Below are 21,590 nucleotides of genomic sequence, written 5' to 3' on the forward strand. Positions count from 1 at the left end.
CTTTGCCAGGAATGTTCTTCCTTCCTCAAAACAGAGGAAAGGTTCACAGCTGTGAATTATCCTTGCAGAGTCTACACGGTCGTGGCTGAATAGGAAGGTTGGAAGCGGAAGCTGCCAGCTTCCCTCTCACCTCCTCTGCGCCTCTCCTCCCCTTGAAGACATACTCCTTCCACATAAGCAGTTGAGAAAGAGATCAGGAATTTCAGTGTTTGGGATGAGTAGGTTTCAACAGCAGGTCTGTGTTCTTTCACCCAAAAACTTCTAAAGATTTCATAGATCGAGTCCCATGATCTGCAACTGTGGGCATCCATGAGGCCAAAAATGAACAAGAATTGGAGGGTCACCAGCAATGACTGGCACCTCCCATGGTGTACACACCTCCCTCCTCGACCAAGACACCAACATGTTGAAGGTGTGTACACAAATGGCCAGAGCAACATTATTCATTATAGCCACAAAGTGGAAACAGTGCAAATGCCCATCTGCTGATAAATGAATAAATAAAGAGCGGTTTATCCACACCATGACACATTAATTGGTCATAGTAAAAAAGCACAAAGTGCTGATGCATGCTACAACATGGATGAATGAATGTTGTGTGAGTGAAAGAAACCAGGCCCAAGGGGCCACCTGCTTTAGGATTCCATTTATGGGAAATGCACAGGAGAGACAAATCAGCATCATTGGGAAGCAGATGCATGGCTGCCTGGGGTTGGGGTGATGCTGGAAGGACGGAGGGTTTCTTTTGGAATAATGAAACCGTCCTGGCAGTAGATAGTACTGATGAGGGAGCAACTTGTGACTGACTAAAATCCACTGAATTGTGTACTTTCACTGGATGAGTTGGGTGTATGTGCTACACCTTAATAAAGCTGTTGAGAAAAGAGAAAATGGAAAGCTTTCGGGAAGGCTGTCACGTAGGGCTGGAGTTCCCCTCCATCTAGTAAACATGTTAAATACAGTTCAGCCAAAAGCCTTAGATAGGGGCTCACCTAGAGCCACACCCCCCACACACATACCATCTGAGGAAAAACTTGTTTTCCCATGAGCAGCTTGACTGCTGATGGGAAATTGTTGCTGAAAATTTTCTTTGATCGCTCTCCATGTATCCACCCCAAGTTTCAGTTTCATTAGGAAGCAGTAGCAAATGACCCTTTGGCCTGCGTCTGAGCCTGGTAGCTGCGTGCAGGTGTGAGAGCAGTAGGTCGCTCCCTGGAATCATGCTGACTGGGCTCGAGTTCCTCTCTGTGTACCCGCACAGCCACATCCAACAGAAAGTCCGTTCCGTCTGCAGTCAGAGTGGATCTCCTTGCTTACTTGAAGTTACCCAAGACTGCATTCTCCACCGTGTTTATGTAACAGCCAGCAGGATGAGGAGGAACTAAAAATGACTCCTATCTTCTTATAGCCTTTATCTGCAGATCCATTGGAACAAACTGAACCACCTCATTAGAGAGAGAGAGAGAGAGAGACAGATTTTCAGTGCTTCTGAAGCTGTCCTCCTACATCCCAGCAGTAGTTGGGCTGCTCTGCTTGGGCCCTGGCTCCTGGCTAATGTGCCTGGGAAAAAAATGAAAGATGGCCCGTGTCCTTGCACCCCTGCCACCCATGTGGGAGACCTGCTTAGAATTCCACATTCCTGGCTCTGGCCAGGTCCATACCTGACTGCTGCAGCCAGTTGGGGAGTGAACCAGCATTGGAAGATCTGTCTCCCCTTCTCTCAGCTTTTCAAATAAACAAAATAGATTTTAACAAAAAGGGGGACAGTGACCATTCACTGAGGTCTCCCCTAAAACAGCTAGTGCATGTCTGAAGGTCTCCTCAGTGATCCAGCCAAACATCTCCCAGCCTGCTGCACTGGGGGAACTCAGGGGACACCGCAGGGAGGACATGACTGAACCGAGCTTCTCAGAGGCCAAAGCAGCTTGGGCCACTTAGTATATTAAAAATTTCTTAAAAGACTGGATGAAGACAGTGAATTCCCAGCGGCACAGGCCATGCCTGGAGGTGACACAGAGATCTCCATGATGTAGTTGTGTCCTTTGGATCCTGTCAAGACCCTACAATCAAACCCGATTTGGAGAGATTTGTGTCAGAAACCTAACTTTAAAGGTCGGCTAGAGCGTATTTTGCGTACAAGTAGGGACCCTCAGCCCTTAGGCTCTGGACTCTCCAGCAGGGCCACAGCTCACGGGCAGCGCCTTTGCACGTGGACTCCTCCCTCGTCAGTCCTTCCAAAGCCGCCCGCGGCACCGGTCCAGGTGCACCCGGCCCTGCCGGAAGTGACGTCTCGCCTAGCAACCGTTACCAAGGAGTTCGTCTCTAGGAACCCGCGAGAACCCGGGTGCCTCCTGGGGAGGGTGGGGAAGTGGTTTCGTGAGGAGAATTTGAGGTAACCTCGGCTAACTCGCGGTCGGGAGCTTCCCCATTCCCCAAAATAGGAAAAAATCCCCACCTCCTCCCCATCCCAGGGCAGCGGCCTTCAGCGGAGGGGTCGAAGCCTGGTATCGAGCCCCTGTGAGGGGCCTTGTGGTGATCCAGGCCGTTGCCCGTGTGGGGAGCTCAGGCCAACCCCCACCCCCGCGAGGGTCCTGCTCGGGCGGGGGTGGCGCCTCCTGTCCACTCTCGGAACTGGGAGGTCGGGGGACACGGTCTGGGGGGACTCCAGGAGGCCAGGGGCCCGCCTGCGCGGCAGCGGGGCAATGAACTGTGCCAGATAAAAAGCTTGTCCTGGTTTTGACTGTTCCCCGCACCCCCTCGGGCGCCTCTGAGGGTGAGTGCGTGTGCCTGTGCGTGGCCACCGAGCCCTGCGAGCGGGGCGATAATTGCTTTTGCTAATTTTAGAGCACAGAGCCCGCTGGGCACCGAGCACGGCCCTGCGCGGGTGACCACTGGAACGCTGCTGGGCGACAAGGGTGCTAAAAGCCAATGAGATTCTTTTCCTAACTGGGAACTTGTTCATTTATCCAGATTTTTAGGTCGGTTTTGTGTTTTTTTGAATGAGGAGAAAAAAAAAGACCTACAGAGAATTGATGTATTATTTAAAATGAAATATATATGTGTATGAAGCTTAAAGTGTATGAGTTTAAAGTACTTTGGACAGGGAAAATTGTACCTGCAGTGTGAGTTTTTTTTTAACTTATGTAAGACTTTGGCTTCATAGACGAAACCTTGTATTCATAAAGCACACTGGTTATTTTGTGTATCATCTCTAACTGATTTTATAAACAGTATTTACTTGTAATTTTGTTATCATAATGGAGTAAAGATAATAGACTTATATTTTAATTTTTTTTCCTCTAAATATCCAGATACAACCACTCAGTTTGAAAAACTAGTATTAGAACAACTTTCTGCCTCCTTTAGGTCATGAATAAAATAGCATCTATTTTGTGACTTTTTTTTCTTTTTTGCTACTAGGGAGCACTGAAGTGATTTTTTCCTTTTTTTTTTTTTTAGCAGCTCATTTTTTAAATTACCAACATTAGAACAGTTCACTTTGATAAAGGTGTCTCAGCAATGAAGACATCAGATTTTTTTTTTTTTAAAGCTTTGTTTCCCCGCCAAGTTGATTGCCTTTAAGATTCAGGTTTATGCTTTTTCTGACTTTAACCCTATGTACAAATCTGTCCATTCTAGTGCCAGAAATCACTGAGGTATGGATAGGGGTGTTCAAAAATCAACGGTTCAAAAACTGCTGGTGGAGTGTCTAGCTCAGCAGAGGACAGAAAACATGTAATCAAGAACTAGTCACCCCAGAGAGAGAGAAGCGCTGACCAAGTGTGGTCAGCTTGGAGGGCAGGGGGAACCTTGAAAGATGTTTCCTGGACAAACCTACCTATGTTGACAAAGTCTCAGAGAGGAAAGGGCATCCCTGGAGGTGGGGAGGAAGGGAACCAGCCATTCTAGGCCAAGAACATGGCACTGAGGGGAGAGAAGTGGAGAAGGATGGAACTGTGACGGGACCAGGGGGCTGCGGCTGAAAGGGGAAAGGTAACGGTTGGGAGCGATGAAGGAGGGCTACGTGGTGACCTCCCCATCAAGGAGTTTGGGCTTTGTGTGTGATTTGGAAAGGGGACAGATGGAGGCCAGGACATGGCAGAAGGAAACCAAGGCTGGGATTCCTCAGGGGTGGCAACAAGTCCATCCCAGAAGTGGGTGGGTGAAGAGCACATGGTGGGCACCAGAATAAAACCCATGAGTGCCCCAGGCCAAAGTGTGGCATCCTCGTTTTGCTTGGTTGCAGCAAAGCACAGACATAGGCCCAGTTGCCAGATCTAATGTAAAAATCTCCCGACATTTTAAGTGTGGACTATTTTCTTTTTTAGTTGGAAGCATGTTTATAGCTTAAACAATATTTAAGTCCTGGGTAGGAGTTGTATACCTGTGTGAGAGAGATGTTAGTATAGGTAGGAGTTATCCATTTGTCCATGTCATTCAAACGATTGCTGTCTAATGCGATGCCTGTATAAAAATGCCTGATGTTAAATCTTAGCAGCAAATGGCTTCAAACTCTTGATTCCTTATAACAAAATAGACTGTTGGGATGCCGTGTAGAATTACTCTTTTCATACCTACTTCTCATTTTTCCTGGAAATTTTGTTAGCAGTACTAAGAAATTCTTTTTTTTTTTTCCCCCTATAGTTTAAGACCTAACCATGAGTGATCAGATCAAATTCATTGTGGACAATCTCAATAAGGAGCCTTTTCGGAAGAACTATAATTTAATCACATTTGATTCCCTGGAGCCAATGCAGCTACTACAAGTTCTCAATGACGTTCTGGCTGAGATTGACCCGAGGGTAAGCGTTTCCTCTTTGTGATGAAAAGGGTGGCTATTTTTGCCCCAAATAGCTGTGAGCAGGGCAAATAATTAACCTCTCTGAGCCTTATTTTTCATTACTATAAAGTCATGATAATGGTCTAGAAGGTTTCTCTACTAGGTCAAAGATAAAATGATCTGCTTGAGCTTATTTAGACATTATTTCCCTACTTCCCGACATAAATAGAGTTCATCCTGGAATAAAAATTCTCTCACAAAGGCTTTGATTGTATTACAAGTTAGTTCAAGCCAGTTCGTGTCTCTTACCGGTCTTTTTCCACTGGAGACTTTTTTTAAAGCTTAACATTTTTAATTTAAATCTTTTCTTTAAAGATTTATTTATTTTTATTGGAACGGCAGATTTACAGAGAAAAGGAGACAGAAAAAGCTCTGTCCGCTGTGCAATGCCAGAGCTGAGCCAATCAGAAACCAGGAGTTTCTTCCAGGTCTCCCAGGCAGGTACAGGGTCCCACGGTGTTGGACCATCCTCCACTGCTTTGTCAGACCCCAAGCAGGGAGCTGGATGGGAAGTGGAGCAGCCCATATGGGATCCTGGCACACGCAAGGCAAGGATTTAGCCACAAGCACCTCCTCACTTGGAATCCAGGAGCCTCCCTACTTGATTTGTTTAATGAAGAGAATGTTGTACCTTTTATGTGCCAGCAAAACAGTTTTCTCAGGGAGTTCAAATATTGTTCTTTGTTAGATACACAATAACATATTTTCATATTTCTTTGTTTTTTAGCAAGTTGTTGATATCAGAGAGGAGATGCCGGAGCAAACAGCCAAACGGATGTTGAGCCTTCTTGGTATCCTTAAATATAAACCTCCAGGAAATACTACAGACATGTGAGAATCTGATCGTATCTTGCTTTGTGAAAACCAAACCTGTCTGTGAACATTTGGCCTTTTTAGGCAGTACTGGTCTTCCTAATTAATCATAATGAGAACTGATTTTCAAAATAATCTTCAGCGTTCTAATATGCTATCATGTGACAGTGTTAAGGGTTACATCTTTGACTTAGCAGCAACAACAAAAACAGGCAAATTTACCCGCATATTATGATTCATGTTATGTTAAGTAAAGACAACTTAAACACTGCCCCATTAGTGAAGTATTGAGGCTGATTCCAATTGATGTTTTCAACATGGCTTCCTTGGGTTCTTCAATTTGAAGGCCTAATTGTCCTCCTTTTCTAATTAATGTACAGATGGACGGTAGGATAGCCTTGGATTTATTCTTTTAAATTCATTCGAGGAAGAGAATCAGGACATTGTAAATCAGATTTGGAACAAACACTGTTTGTTTTGAAGATGTGCTGATGAGTGTGTGTAAGCGTGTGCATACGTTGCGTGTCCCTTGCTTTTCCAGGAGTACCTTCCGTCAGGGCCTGGTGATTGGAGGTAAACCTGTGATTTACCCAGTGCTCCACTGGCTTCTGCAGAGGACTAATGAACTAAAGAAAAGAGCGTATTTAGCACGTTTTTTAATCAGACTCGAGGTGCCAAGCGAGTTTCTTCAGGATGAAATTGTGGCTGACACCAATAAACAGGTATACAGCACACACATGGGTATACAGCACACACATGGTATACAGCACACACAGGTACACTACACACATACCAGTACCCACACACATGATACACAGCGCAAAGGTATACAGCACACACACAGGTATACAACACACACGTGGTGTTTTTGAATTTTCTGTTCTGGGTTTCAAGGTGCACATCATCTAATTGTGTTCTCTTTGCTCTCTGATGTTCCAGGTAGCACCGGAAGGTAAAACAGAATCACTAATTCTACACAATGTTAGAATGACTTTTGCACAAGAATTCTGCTTTAGTGAAAGGAAGAATATGGGTAGAAAAAAAAAAAACTGAACTCAAAGTTTTAGGGTAATTTATACTTAGAAATTTAGCTAGATAGGATCCAGGTCTTGAGACTGCCTAACATTTGGCTTGTTGGTAACGTAAATATTCAAATTGTCATCCAAATACAAAGAAATGGGCCACTGGAATCATTACACTAGGGCTAATGAGATAAATTTAGAATTATCCCGACAAACTGGAGCATGCACGCCCCTGTAGGGCAGCGAACAGAGACCCGCCAGGCCCAAGGGGAACAGAGGGCTGGTAGTTGTGAAGTCTCAGAGGCCCAGTATCTTAGAGCGCTTACTACTGAGGACTAGCTGGTCTGACTCTGGATCCTGGAGCCCCAGGTCACATTGCTGCTCAGAGACTGTGCAAGAGAAAACAGGCGTAGGTTTCAGAGAAGTTTGGTTAAAAAAACAAACAGTTGCTTCTCTTTAGCTCCATTGCAGCTGAACAGACACATTTGTGCAAGGAAATATGCCTGCTGCAAGCGGCTGGCCGAACTGATTTTCCCAATAGAGTGTCAGGTCTGTGGAGACAAGAGTCATGTCTTTTTTTTTTTTTTAAATATTTATTTTTATTACAAAGTCAGATGTACAGAGAGAAGGAGAGACAGAGAGGAAGATCTTCTGCCCAATGATTCACTCCCCAAGTGAGCCGCAACGGTTGGTGCTGCGCCAATCAGAAGCTGGGAACCAGGAACTTCATCCGGGTCTCCCATGTGGGTACAGGGTCCCAAAGCCTTGGGCCGTCTTCGACTGCTTTCCCAGGCCACAAGCAGGGAGCTGGATGGGAAGTGGAGCTGCCAGGATTAGAACCGGCGCCCATATGGGATCCCCGGGGTGTTCAAGGCGAGGACTTGAGCCGCTAGGCCACGCCGCCGGGCCCATGAGTCGTGTCTTACCCGTCTGAGTTTACCCCCAGGATTTTATGTAATTGCTTCTGTGTGTCAGTTGTTCAATATTTGAATTGAATCAAAGCAACCAAATAAGTGTTTTTGTTTTCTATGTATTTTCTTACTTTGGGTAGATATGACGTTCATTCATAAAAAGTCAATATTGATCTCTTTGGATTATATATTATATGTGCAAATTAGTATGCCATGGTAGATGCCAAGGAGAAAAAGAATGACTCCACCAGGTCCCTGCCTTTGAAGGTTTTACAGAATGTAGCAAATCCTGTAAAGGAGGGATATCTCCTCCATCAATACATTTTGTGAAAACTACATCCTCTATTGGAATTTTATTAATATTTATTTTACTGTGTTTGGCTAGTTGATGACAAAATGGTCCTAAAGAAATGTTTGTCTTGAAGCATGTTGTTTTTGTATGTATATAACTTACACATTTAGCTGGTCATTTAGCAGAGATCTTCATTTAAGAAATGCATACCAAGTGGGCGGTATCTTGGTGCAGTGAGTTCAGCCACTGCTTTTGGCAGTGCCAGCCCCCAGTGGAGTGTTAGTTCAAGTCCCGGCAACTCTGTTTCCAGCTCCCTGCTAGGAAGGCAGTAGAGGGTGGCTAAAGTGGCTGTGCCTCTGCCACCAAGCTTGGAGGACCAGGCCCCTGGTTTCCACCTGGCTCAGATTTGGTTGTTGGTGACCTAGGGATCAAACCAGTGGGTGGAAGATCTTCCTTTCTGTCTTTCAAATTAAAAGAAAAATTTTAAAAATGGATGTTACTTTTCTTTAGACTGTAATTTGTAGGTGTTTAGGATGTAAGCAGTCAAAAGTAATTTTTTCTCTTTTCTACCAAAACAGAAAAAAATGAAGAAACTATTGTGATTTTTCCATTCATTTAACTGTCTTGCTGATCATCTGTGTACCTTATGTACTGTGAGGGGTCCCAGGGATGCACGGTCTGTCTCATGAGTCTTGCTCTCCTCCCTTGTGCTATCTAATGGACAGAGACAGTCAAATGACTAGTCAATTATAATTCCATATCCTACCTGCTCTGATTGGGAAGAATCAGACTGCTCTGAGAACAGTAAGATCTGCGCTGAGACCTGTAGGATGGACAGGAGGTAGCTGGTTTAGGGCTGAGAGGGGCCATACAATGTTCTCACAGGAAACACGGGCAGTGGGTGCTTGGACTGTTTGCAATACTGAAAGATCAGTCTAGCTAAGCGTAGAGTGTGAGACGGGAAAATAGCTAGAAATGGACCTGGAGAAGGCTAGTGGCCAGACTGTACAGATCTAATTTTTTGTTCCAGGCACGTTTTGAGGATGAATGTTGAATATTGTTCTTGCAGTGACTGAACTAATCATTGTACGTTGACAGATAACCTAATGTAATGAGCAAAAGCCTCCCAGACTCAGTCATTGCTTTATAGCTTGTTAACTTATTCTTCCAGTATGAAGAGTTAATGGAAGCCTTTAAAACTTTGCACAAAGAATGTGAGCAGCTCAAGACGTCTGGATTTTCTACTGCAGAGATAAGAAGGGTAAAAGAAAACCAATGCATGTTTGGAATGTGATGTTTCTGGATGGGAATGATGCTGGATTTAGCATTTGAGTTCTTAGTTAATTTCACTGAGTCTCACTCACCATGAGAGACTAGCAACAGCGGATTGCAGGGCTTCTTTTGTCCCACCTCTGGTAGAGCTCTCCTGAGGAGTGAGGCTAGAGACAATGTGTACTGAGCTCTGTGTGTTAGCTGGACCACTGGTGTGGACTGTAGAAAATTAGTATTCCGAATCTTTATCTGGTTTGTGTGTGTGTGGAAAATACAGACGAGAACAAAGAAAAAGTTACCTGATTGTTGCTGTGCTGGATATTTATATTTATATTTATATTTATATTTATACTTATATTTATATTTATATTTATATATATTTATATTTATATTTATATTTATATTTATATTTATATTTATATTTCGGATCCTACTACGCCATACATAATTACTAGTATTAGTATCTTGCTTTTGAAAACATGACATTGTCAATGTATTCCCATTATTCACTTTCTGCAGTTTAATGGTTAATGACCAAGTTATATTCGATTACGTGAGGTTAACCTTTCGGTTAACCTTTTCTTTTTCTGTTTTCGCTTTCTGTGATAATGTTATGATTATGTTCAACATATCTGTTTTTAAATATCTATGATTGGTTCCTCAGAATAAATTTCTAGAAGTAAGATTGTGTAATAATTTTTAGGGCTTTTAATGCATGCTATTCAGTACTCCACATAACATTTTTTTTACATTCTCGCTAGGCATTTAAATTCTTAGGAGACTTGCTGTGATACTAGCTTGCTTGGATTTTGAATTCCTGACTTATCAATGCCCTCTTTATCTCCTTACTCAGTAACTTTATAAGTTGCTTTCTATAAATATCTAAAGAGAGAGAAATAAATTATGTCATCAGAGAAATTTTTCCTAATTTTCTGGTAGATTAATTCCTCTGGTTTTTTTGTTTTGCTTTGTAACCCTCATGGGACTTATAATTACTGTCTTTCTAAATACCTTTAAGCCATTGACAGCAGTAACCATGGCTTGTCCAATTTATTCGCCACTAAATTCCCAGTTGTCTATCAGAGTGCCTGGTACATGGCAAGATGCTCAGTAGGAGTTTGTTGAATATGAGCAATGTAGGAGGAACTCAGATCTAGTGGTCTAGAAAGACCCATAAGTAAGTACTGAAAGATTCTGTAGAAATCTCATAGAAATGTTCTAGAAAAAGAGTGGTGGATGTCCTGCTGGGGCTCCTCCAGGATGTCCCATGAGTAAAGCAATTTGACAAGAACCTGTGCATATGAAGACATCTGGGTTTCTGTTTCAATACAACACCGTCAATAGTGACAGTGCCCACTTTCCCAAGTTCTCTCACTACTGAATATCATTTCTGTTTTTATGTTTAGTGTTACTAGAATAGTTAGGCTATTTGAGTTGGTAGGTTTAAGAAATATTTTTGTCTTCATTACAGAATATTAAGAAATCAGTTAAAATGAAGATAGTTTGTTTCTGAAGTCATTATTATCAGGGAAGGAGTTGGTTAATTGGCAAATTCATGTCTTGAAACACCAGGTTCACCGCCTCTCCCTTAACCTTAAAATTAACTTGATGAAAAGTTGGCAGGCTGTGTGGTTGGGTATCTAACAGCAGATGGGATGTCAGCAGCTGCTGTTCATGTATTTAGACCTGCACACGTTCCCTTCTAGAAGGTCTTTGAAAAATCATGTGCCCATATTTGGAATCAGAGCACAGATGTGCTCGTTGGCAGCTTTACCTTGCTGCCTTAGAACCTGTTTTAGTTGCCTCTCTAGATGAATGCCAACTGCCAAAAAAATTATCCTGCATAAAGATCCTTGGGAAAAAATAGAAATGCCCTTTATTGGAAGGGAGATCTCTGTTTCTTAATGCTTTGATTCTAAAGGATGAAGCGCTAGCAGCATAATTATCTAAGAACCTGCCTGAATCCTACAGACCAAGCGTACATTTTCTCACAGTGTTCTCTTTCCTGCTTTGCAGGATATCAGCGCGATGGAGGAAGAAAAGGATCAGCTCATTAAAAGAGTCGAACGTTTGAAGAAAAGGGTAAGGGCAAGAATTAGCACTGTGAGACTGGCTCCAAGTCCCAAGGATGTGCAAAGACTTCGGAATGCAAATAAGGGCTAAGCCAGGCACGGGCGTGCGTCTGAAGATGGACTCAAATAAAACGGATGGGAAGGGAATCTCCCTAGGCAGCAGCCCAAACGTGTAAGGGCCTGGTGCCTGGAGCTTCGCTGTCATCTCCAGGAAGCGCTGTTTACCAAAATGAAGTGAGAAGTGGAGATCTGAATCACGTGTTGTGTTCATTCCTTTCTCAAACCTGACAGTAACATGCACTGCTTATCCCCTTTACTGTAGGTGGAGACAGTTCAGAATCATCAACGGATGCTTAAAATAGCAAGGCAACTTCGAGTTGAGAAAGAGAGAGAAGAATTTCTTGCACAACAGAAACTGGAACAAAAGAACCAGGTATCCATGTAGAAATTTCTATCCTCGGGATGAAAGAAACAGTTCCTCATGAGGCAAATGAGAAGGGAATCAATGAAGAGCTGTAGAGCTGACATACTCCTTTGTTAATCTGATGAAGAGTATTCTGTGACATTAACAATACCACCTTTTGGGTCTAAACTCTGTATTTATCATCTTTTTGGCCTATGCTTGCTTCCCATTGTCCAGCGTTCTGAAAGAGTCATCTTAATGTTAGATGGTAGGATTAAGTGCTAATAAGACTTTTGGAATCTGTGAATAATGTGCTTATTTAGATTCTGGGGCTGTGTAAGCACATCCTTTTAGTTCCTTTTTGATCACAGTTCCCTGCTACACTTCAGTAAAATAAGCAAATAATGAAAAGGCTCAAAATAATTCACACTTCATGTTGTTTTCTTTTTTTTTTTAAGATTTATTTATTTTATTGGAAAGTCAGATATACAGAGAGGAGGAGAGACAGAGAGGAAGATCTTCCATCTGATGGTTCACTATCCAAGTGGCTGCAACAGCTAGAGCTGAGCCAGTCCAAAGCCAGGAGCCAGGAGCTTCTTCTGTGTCTCCCATGCAGGTGCAGGGTCCCGAATCTTTGGGCTGTCCTCAACTGCTTTCCCAGGCCACAGGAAGGGAGCTGGATGGGAAGCAGGGCCACCGGGATTAGAACCGGCACCCATATGGGATCCCGGGCATGAAAGACGAGGACTTTAACCACTACACTATCACCCCGGGCCCCTGTTTTCTTTTTAAAAGAAAGATTTATTGGTACTAGTGCAATAAGCTAGTGGCTAAATCCTCACCTTGCATGCCTGAGATCCGACATGAGTGCCGGTTTATGTCCCAGCAGCTCCACTTCCCATCCAACTCTCTGCTTGTGGCCTGGGAAAGCAGTAGAGGATGTCCCAAAGCCTTGGGACCCTACATTTGCGTGGGAGACCCAGAAGAAGCTCCTGTATCTTGGCTTAGCTCCAGCTGTTGTTGCCACTTGGGGAGTGAAGCAGCAGATAGCAGATCTTTCTGTCTCTTCTTCTTTCTATATATCTGCCTTTTCAGTAAAAATAAATCTTATAAATAAAGATTTACTTATTTATTTGAAAAGCCAAACAACAGAGAGAGACCTTCCATTGGTTAATCCACCCCCTACATGGCTAGAATAGCTAAATCTGGGCCGGGCACAGCCCGTGGCCAACAGCCCCATCCTGGTGTCCCACCTGGGTAGCGCGAGCTCAGGTGCTAGGATCCGCTGCCGCTTCCCAGGGGTCTGAGCAGGAAGCCGGGTCAGAGGCAGAGCAGCCGAAGCTTTGTCTTCTACAACGATGTAAGTTACCACTTGCCCCCCACACTCCATGTGTTGTTGTTTTAAAGATATATTTATGTAGTGATTTGAAAGGCAGGACAACCTAGAGAGAGAGATCGTCTATCAGCTGGCTCACTTCCCTAATGGCAACAGCAACCAGATTTGGGCCAGGCTGAAGCCAAGAACCAGAAACTGCATCCTGGTCCCCCATAACCAGATGACACCGACCTGAGTCTTGGGCCATCATCTGCATCCTAGGCACATTAACAGGAAGCTGGATTAGAATTGGAGCAGCTCCTGTCGCTTGCAACTGGTGACTTAACGAGCTGCACCACAATGCCAGCCCCACGCTCTGTGCTTTGTGTGCTGGTGGTCAGCTTAGTGTCCTTGAGCAGGGAGCCTGCAGCTTCTATTCCAGCTTCTGAAGCTGACTCCAGGAAGCAGCATGAGGACTCGGGTCATGGGGTTTTGCTGCTGACGTAGGAGACCTGCAGCCGAGGAGTTAAGGGGCGGGGTGCTGTTGTGAGCATCGGGGAGTGAATCTGTCTTATCCTTCCAGCTTGCCTCATAAAAAACTTTTTTTAAATTTTTAAATAAGGTGGTTAAGGGAAAATGATTTGGCTAGGAAATATCACTCTTATTTATTGAAGGTCTGTTGTAAAATCTGAGTAGACATCTGCATTAAAAATGTATTTCCGATCACTTCCTTTCTCACTGAGTTGGCAGCAGGGATACCTGGCTCTGCGGAGTGCGCCTTGGCTCCCCGGCAGCTTCTCTGCCGCAGCCAGCTGCAGAGGCCGGGCCCTGAGTGGCTGGTCTGCGTCGGTTTCTGATCCAGAGACGACATGGTGAGAATGCTAAGAGAATTAAGAACAAACCCTGTTGTAGCCTGGTGCATATATTTTCTTCACAAGTATTTTCCCTTAATCTCCAAATCCAACAATCATCTAAAAATAATTCTGGAGCTTTAAAGCATTTATAATAAAAAATGTTGAGAGAACCAGTTATATTTTGGGTTTAATATAGTAATTTGACTTGCTGTCTTTTTTTTTTTATGTATAATCACAGTTACGCGTGTTTTCCATTGCTTGCCTGCTTGAGTAGTGTCAATAAACTAAAGTAAGAAATCTGATTTTATTTTTAAAGCTGTTCCATGCAGTGCAGAGATTGCAAAGGGTACAGAATCAGCTGAAAAGCATGCGGCATGCTGCAGCAGATGCCACGCCTGAAAGTAAGTAGAAATTATTGAGTAACGTGGGGGATTAGAAAATATTAAAGTGAGAGACAAAGAAAGATCTCCCATCCCCTGGTTCACCCCCAAGTGGCCACAATGATTAGAGCTGAACTGAACTGAAGCCAGGGGATTCTTCTGGGTCTCTCACGCAGGTGAGGGTTCCCAAGGCTTTGAGTCCTCCACTGCTTTCCCAGCCCACAAGCAGGGAGCTGGATGGAAAGTAGAGCAGCTGGAACATGAACCTGCGCCCATATGGAACCCCGGTGCTTGCAAGATGAGAATTTATACATTGAGCCATCGCACTGGACTGGCAAGTGTACACTTTAAATATGTGAAATATACACATATACTTGTAAGTTTTGACAGTGGTCCACACTGTTGAAATCATCAGCCTTTTAAGATAACAAGCATATTGTCACCCCCAAGGGTTTGCAGGGTCTCTTTCCTGGTCCATTGTGTCTTTCCATCTGTTTCTGGGTGACTGCCCATCTGCTTTTTGCTTTTTTATAGGTTACCTTGTATTTTCTAGAATTTGAAACTTTTCAAAATAGAAAAATAATAAGCATGTGCGGTCTTGGAGCTGGCGTTGTGACATAGTGGGTAAACCATTGGCTGTGATGCTGACCTCCCATACGGTACCTGTAGGAGTATAGGCCGCCGCACTTCCAATCCAGCCCCCTGCTACTGGCCTAGGGAAAGCAGTGGCAAGATTCCAGAGTCTTTGGCCTCCAGCCACCCCAGTGGGAGACCCATATGAAGCTCCTGGTTCATGGCTTCAAGCTGGCTCAGCCCTAACTACTACACCCATCTGGGGAGTGAACCAGCGTCAAGAGTCTCTCTTCTCCTCTCCCTTTCTCTTTTTCCTTCCCTCACTCTCCTTTCCTCCCTCTCTCTCTGCCTCTCTGCTTCTTTCTCCCTCACTAATAAACTGTGATTTTCAAATAAATCTTTAAAAAAAAAACAAAGTTGAGGCAATGAGTCAGTGTATCTCTGGTTAAATGAGTCATGTTCAGGCACCTGGAGATAATAACCCAAAGAGCGAAGATATGGATGTCATCAGAAACCACTTCAGAGTAACGGCCCGATTGTAGGGTGGCGCTTTGTCCAATCTGCAAAAAGGAGGGAAATTGAAGGAATGAGTGGGAAGCTTGTGAGTTTGACATTAATAAATTTTGACCTGCTTTATATGGTTAGCACAACAGTACTAAAAATAATTTTATTGACCTTGGGCCAGATTTGTTATGCAATCTACATGCGTAGATTACTTAAACCGGAAACCCGGAGTTTTAAAAAGTCAAGCCAGAATTTGTAAATGTGTCATGGAAAGATCTGAAATAAACTTTATAAAGCTCTCTAGGCTGGGAATTTATAACAAAACCTTTATTCACTGAACATTGTGTGTGTAGTTATGCATCTACCAAAGTAAGAAAGCTATTGAGCTTAACCGTACTTTCTTGCTTTTTAATTATATTTTTTAAAAAAGAGAAAAAAACACTAAAGCATGGAAAACCTAAAACAATTTAAGTAGATCATGTATTTCCCTTTTTCAGATTTTAACTTATACCATTGGTAATGTTTTGGCTGGTTTAAAGCTGACAAATTATTATCAATGATTAAGAATTGGAATAGAAAAATAAATTTCATCAGAAGTATTGCAAAAGAAGAGGACTAAGTAACTACTTGTGAAGAGTATATCAGGGCTAGATTTTATATAAGTTTTGTAATTTGGTTTATGTTCTTAGAAAGCAAACTATGAGGCGTGGCACGGTGGCCTAGCGGCTAAGTCCTCTCCTTGCCTGTGCCGGATCCCATATGGGCACTGGTTCTAATTCCAGCAGCCCCACTTCCCATGCAGCTCCCTGCTTGTGGTCTGGGAAAGCAGTCGAGGATGGCCCAAAGCCTTGGGACCCTGCACCCACGTGGGAGATCCAGAAGAGGCTTCTGGCTCCACGCTCCTGGCTTCAGATTGTCTTAGCTTCAGCCATTGTGGCTGTTTAGGGAGTTTGGAATCAGCAGAATTCCTCTGTCTCTCCTCCTCTCTGTATATCTGACTTTCCAATAAAAAATCTTTAAAAAGAAAGAAAAGAAAGCAAACTATGACCCATCAGTGTCTGGCCTTGTAAATGTTTTGTTTTTATTTGTTTTGTTTGCATATTATGAGATACGAAAGAATTAGGTTGTAACTTGCGAAGATCGTATTATTGTTTTATAACTTTTTAAAATGAATCTGTTTTTTAAAGATTTATCTATTTTTGTTGGAAATGCAGATCAGATTTATGGAGGGGAGAGACAGGAAGAAAGATCTTCTATCTGCTGGTTCACTCCCCTAGTAGCCACAGTGGCTGAACCAGAGCTGATTTGAAGGCAGGGGATTCCTTCCAGCTCTCCCACGTGGTTGCAGGGTCCCTTGGGTCATCCTCTGCTGCTTTGCCAGGTCACAGGCAGGGGACTGGTTGGGAAGTAGAGCACCCAGGATACAAACTGTTAGAGAATTAGCCTGTTGAACCATCGCACCAGCTCTACTTGTTTGATAATTGCTTACATTTTTTCTTTTTAAGATTTATTTATTTTTATTGCAAAGTCAGATATATATATATAGAGAGAGGAGGAGAAATAGAGGAAGATCTTCTCTCCGATGACTCACTCCTCAAGTGGCGCTGGGCCCTACATTTTCTTGTAAGGCAAGTTGTACTTCTTCACTGTCACTTCAGTGAACATCAGCTTGCTTCAGAGGCCAATTTTTTTTTGTATTGTACTGTATGTTATAGAAAATGCTTTTGAGAGATATGCCCTACTGTCCGTGTCTTATATTTTATAGAGTGTGCACAGTATCCTTCTACCTGTTCTTATTGGCTGAATATCCATTTATTTTGTTTTTGAAGGTTTAATGAAGAGGCTGGAGGAGGAAATAAACTTTAATTCGTATATGGTAACTGAAAAATTTCCTAAAGAACTAGAGAACAAGAAAAAGGAATTGCATTTTTTACAAAAAGTGGTTTCAGAACCAGCTATGGGCCATTCTGATCTTCTTGAACTTGAATCTAAAGTAAGTGGCAGTCATCATGTTTTAGTTTTCAACTGTATTTAATGTGTAGTTCTACAAGGCTCTTGTTTGCTGCTCTCTGGCGTGTCTCACTGCTGGCCCTGAGCAAGCCTCTATGCAGATGAGTAGCAGCGGGGAAGGCTGGGATGTCCCCCGTGCCAGCACTCCCATCGGGCCCCCCAGGGACTGTTTCTCTGGATTTACTTCATCCATGTGGTGACTCTAAAATCACAGCATTGGAAAACCACCTCTTTGATAACAATACATAAATATTTCATAGAAAGCATTTTAAATAATTTAGATTGGGAACATTACATTGACATGTTCAAATTGCATAAATATGCATGGTGCAAACATAAGTTGTTTCTAAAAGTAGTCATACATGCTGGAACTATTGCCTCAAGTCACTGGAGGTGAAAAAGCATAAATCCAAACTTGGGTTAGGCCAGATGTCATGTATTTTGTGTTCATTATAGGGAGAATTTTAACATTTTTCATTTTCGTGCTGTTTCAGATAAATGAAGTGAATACACAGATCAATCAGCTGATTGAGAAGAAAATGATGAGTAATGAACCAGTCGAGGGCAGACTGTCCCTCTACAGGCAGCAGGTGAGGGCACGCTTTTGACCCAGGTATTGTGGCCTGTAAGCTTACTGATCAATACCTTTTTTTTTTTAAAAGATTTATCTTTTTTTTATTGGAAAGTCAGATATACAGAGAGGAGGAGAGACAGAGAGGAAGATCTTCCATCCGATGATTCACTCCCCGAGTGAGTGCAACGGCCGGTGATGCACCGATCAGAAGCCAGGAGCCAGGAACCTCTTCCGGGTCTCCCATGCAGGTGCAGGATCCCAATGCATTGGGCCGTCCTCGACTGCTTTCCCAGGCCACAAGCAGGGGGCTGGATGGGAAGTGGAGCTCCCGGGATTAGAACCGGCGCCCATATGGGATCCCGGGGCGTTCAAGGCAAGGATTTTAGCTGCTAGGCCACACCGCCTGGCACTGATCAATACCTTTTGAAAGCTACTAGCTGCTACCTGTAGGGCTGAAGTGAGAAGCAGGTTAGGAATAAATGTTCTGGGCCCGGCACGATAGTGTAGTGGTTGAAGTCCTCGCCTTGCACGTGCCGGGATCCCATATGGGTGCTGGTTCATTTCCCGGTTCCTCCACTTCCCATCCAGCTCCCTGCTTGTGACCTAAGAAAGCAGTAGAGGACGGTCCAAGGCCTTGAGACCCTGCACCCACATGGGAGACCCAGAGGAGCTCCAGGCTCCTGGCTTTGGATTGGCTCAGCTCTAGCCGTTGCGGCTACTTAGGGAGTGAATCAATGGACTGAAGATCTTCTTCTCTGTCTCTCCTCCTCTCTGTATGTCTGACTTTCCAATAAAAATAAATAAATCTTTAAAAAAAAAAAAGAATGAATTTTCTCCTGCTACAGCTAATCTCCAACTTATTACACAGAATTAGTGGAATAGCAATTGAAGAGGCATGTTCAAGTTCAAAGCGCAGTGCACCTGACTGTGTTTTGTATTCTTAGTGTCTATCAACTGTGACGCTAAAACTATTAGTGTGCTGATCTGTGAGTGTGGAATTTAGTTGTCCAAATGAAAAGTTTCGCTTAGGAGATCTAAATCAGAATATTTATCTTTAATGAGTTTAAAGCAGAATAGTTTTAGGGCTTTAAGTTAGTTTGCAAGTGTAGAATATACTAAACTTTAGTACTAGAACACTTGTATTTTTTTTTATTGTTTTTCGATACCATTTAGTTGGCCTTGGGCTCTCCTTTCCCCCTCTGCCAAGTTCCTTCCCTTCCCCTCTGTTCTCCCCTCCAGGTTCACACTGTGTGTCTTTTGTGAATTTTCCCAAGTCCATCACGCCGCCACTAGAGTGTCTCCCAACCATGTAGGAGACTGTCGATTACTTTGTTGTGGGTAGAACACGTATAATTTTATGTACAACTATTGAATTGTGAGAGTCTATATCTTTTTATGTATTTCTGGACAGAAGATTCAGCTGAATGCTGTGATTTACTTGAAAAGGAGGAGTTTAGTGTGAAGAACATTCTATAATCTTACTAAATACTCAAATGCTGCCTGAACTCAATAAAAAGTCCTTCATCATCTATCTTCATTTTTTTTGAAGATTTATTTATTTTTATTGAGAAGGCATATTTATAGAGAGACTGAGAGAAAGATCTTCCATCCACTGGTGCACTCTCTGAGTGACTGCTGTGGCTGGAGTTGAGCAGATACAAAGCCAGGAGTTTGGAGCTTCTTCTGGGTCTCCCACCCGGGTACAGGATCCCAAGGCTGTGGGCCATTCTCAACTGCTTTTCCAGGCCACAAGCAGGGAGCTGGACAGGAAGTGGAACAGCTGGGATATGAACTGATGTCCATATGGGATCCCCGGTGCATGCAAGGCAAGGGCTTTAGCCACTAGACTACCGCGCCAGGCCCATGTCTTCATTTTTTTTAAACCAGGAAGGACAATAGAATTTTTTAAAATGTTTGTGCCAAATTCCCCATCTCCTATCGAATTGGCCTTATTTCACTTATGAGGACAGTTTGCCTAATGTTTTTCTTACACCATTGCAGTCATGGTTCAGTTAAGGAAATTCCCCAAGAATTGCTGGCTAATATAAAATGATACAGTCATGGCCACAGGCAGTCTTTTGGATTGTGTAAATATTTGCATAATGTTGGTGAGTCAGTTTGGTTTTGAACTTGAATTTTATTGATTAGAGTGCTCCAAATATAACAAGGTATTTTAACTTTTCATTATAAAACTATGCATATTGAATTTACTAGGACCTGTGTTGTTAGTTTTGCAAATAAAGCATTTCTGTTTCCTTCCAGTGGAAAGGAGAGCTAGCATGCAGAAAAACACAAAGTTGACTTAGTGTTAACTTTCTGTTCACTTATCTAGCATGCATTTTCATTAGCATTTGAGTATTACATGAGAAAACTTGAAAAATGTATTGTTGGTGCATTTTTATTTCTCTATTGCCATATCCTGGTTTTTTTTTTCCTGTTCTTTTGTCTCTCAAAAGATTTTTAGTCCGATGTTTAAGATACCAGTACTGTATCTTGTTGGTGTTGGTGGGTAACAGGGCAAGGGCTGCTGGTCGGGGAAGCCATGCTGATGCTGAAAATTCAGTTCGGTCAAGTCTGAGAAGTGATTTCCCAAGATACTGTAAAGTTGATTGTGTTTCTCATTTCATGTTCAACCAGGCTTCCATCATTTCCCGTAAAAAAGAAGCCAAAGCTGAGGAACTTCAGGAGGCCAAGGAGAAGTTGGCCAGCCTGGAGAGAGAGGCGTCAGTGAAAGCAGGTCAGACCCGTGAGCTTGATGGCACCGACGTCCTGAAAGGAGATGAGGTGGGTGAGATGTCTTAGAGGACACCGGGAGTCAGTTTTGTTTTTTTTGAAGCCGTGAGTTAAACCTCCTTAGTGTGGGTATTGACGGAAAATTCATCTGATTTTATAAAGTGTATATTTAAGTCATGATAGTCCTTTTGTAGAGATGAGGTTTTTCTTAATATGAAACAGTAAAGGTCATAATGCTTTATGAAATAATATTTTAAAGTGTCACTTAAGAGAATTTATATCGTTATTTAAAGTACTACATTTTAAAAGGCAAAATTAGTAAGAACTTAGCAGATAAAATAATTCATTTTTGTTGATAGATATTCCATTTATTTCCATTTTCTTGATATGCAAACATCATCACTAATTTACTTTGTCAATAATGTGTTTGGTCTGTAGGGCTGACACAAAATTATGTTATCACAGACGCTTACTAGTTTAAAATTATAATTATGTCTTAAATTACTCTTTCTATTTTTGTTTTAAGATTTATTTGTTTATTTGAAAGTCAGGGGGAGGGGAGAAGGAGAGAGAGAGAGAGAGAGAGACCTTCATCTGCTGGCACTCCCCAGCTGGCTGCCATAGGTAGGCCTTTCCAGGCCCAGGAGCTGCTTCTGGGTCTCCCACAGAGTGACAGGAACCCAAATGCTTAGATCATCTTCTATGTGTGTGTGTGTGTGAGAGAGAGATCTTTTTTTTTTAAAAGATTAATTTTTATTAGAAAATCAGAATTACAGAGAGAAGGAGAGAAGGATCTTCCGTCTGCTGGAAGTGGCTGCAGCAGCCAGAGTTGAGCCGATTTGAAGCCAGGAGCCAGGAGCCTCTTCTGGGTCTCCCATGTGGGTGCAGAGTCCCAAGGCTTTGGGTCATCCTCCACTGCTTTCCCAGGCCACACGCAGAAAGCTGGTGAAATCTTCTCTAGGTTGAGTTGGCTGTGGCTCCAATCTAAGTCTTTTCACACAGGGAAATTATGCTACCAGAAA

General features: G+C 42.9%; 1 protein-coding gene across 1 annotated transcript in view; it reads left to right on the forward strand.

Moving 5' to 3' along the window:
• The first annotated feature begins 2,298 nt into the window (after positions 1–2,298).
• Positions 2,299–21,590, forward strand: part of IFT81 (intraflagellar transport 81) — a 63,333-nt gene continuing 44,041 nt past the window's right edge. The window contains exons 1-11 of the mRNA XM_058656461.1: positions 2,299–2,392; positions 4,645–4,802; positions 5,568–5,671; positions 6,195–6,375; positions 9,050–9,139; positions 11,167–11,232; positions 11,545–11,655; positions 14,111–14,195; positions 17,081–17,244; positions 17,756–17,851; positions 20,473–20,619. Coding sequence (XP_058512444.1) covers positions 4,659–4,802; positions 5,568–5,671; positions 6,195–6,375; positions 9,050–9,139; positions 11,167–11,232; positions 11,545–11,655; positions 14,111–14,195; positions 17,081–17,244; positions 17,756–17,851; positions 20,473–20,619 — 1,188 coding nt within the window. The 5' untranslated portion in view covers positions 2,299–2,392; positions 4,645–4,658. The remainder of the gene's footprint in view (positions 2,393–4,644; positions 4,803–5,567; positions 5,672–6,194; positions 6,376–9,049; positions 9,140–11,166; positions 11,233–11,544; positions 11,656–14,110; positions 14,196–17,080; positions 17,245–17,755; positions 17,852–20,472; positions 20,620–21,590) is intronic.

The sequence above is a fragment of the Ochotona princeps genome, chromosome 29 (assembly GCF_030435755.1).
Source record: "Ochotona princeps isolate mOchPri1 chromosome 29, mOchPri1.hap1, whole genome shotgun sequence".
NCBI lineage: Eukaryota > Metazoa > Chordata > Mammalia > Lagomorpha > Ochotonidae > Ochotona > Ochotona princeps.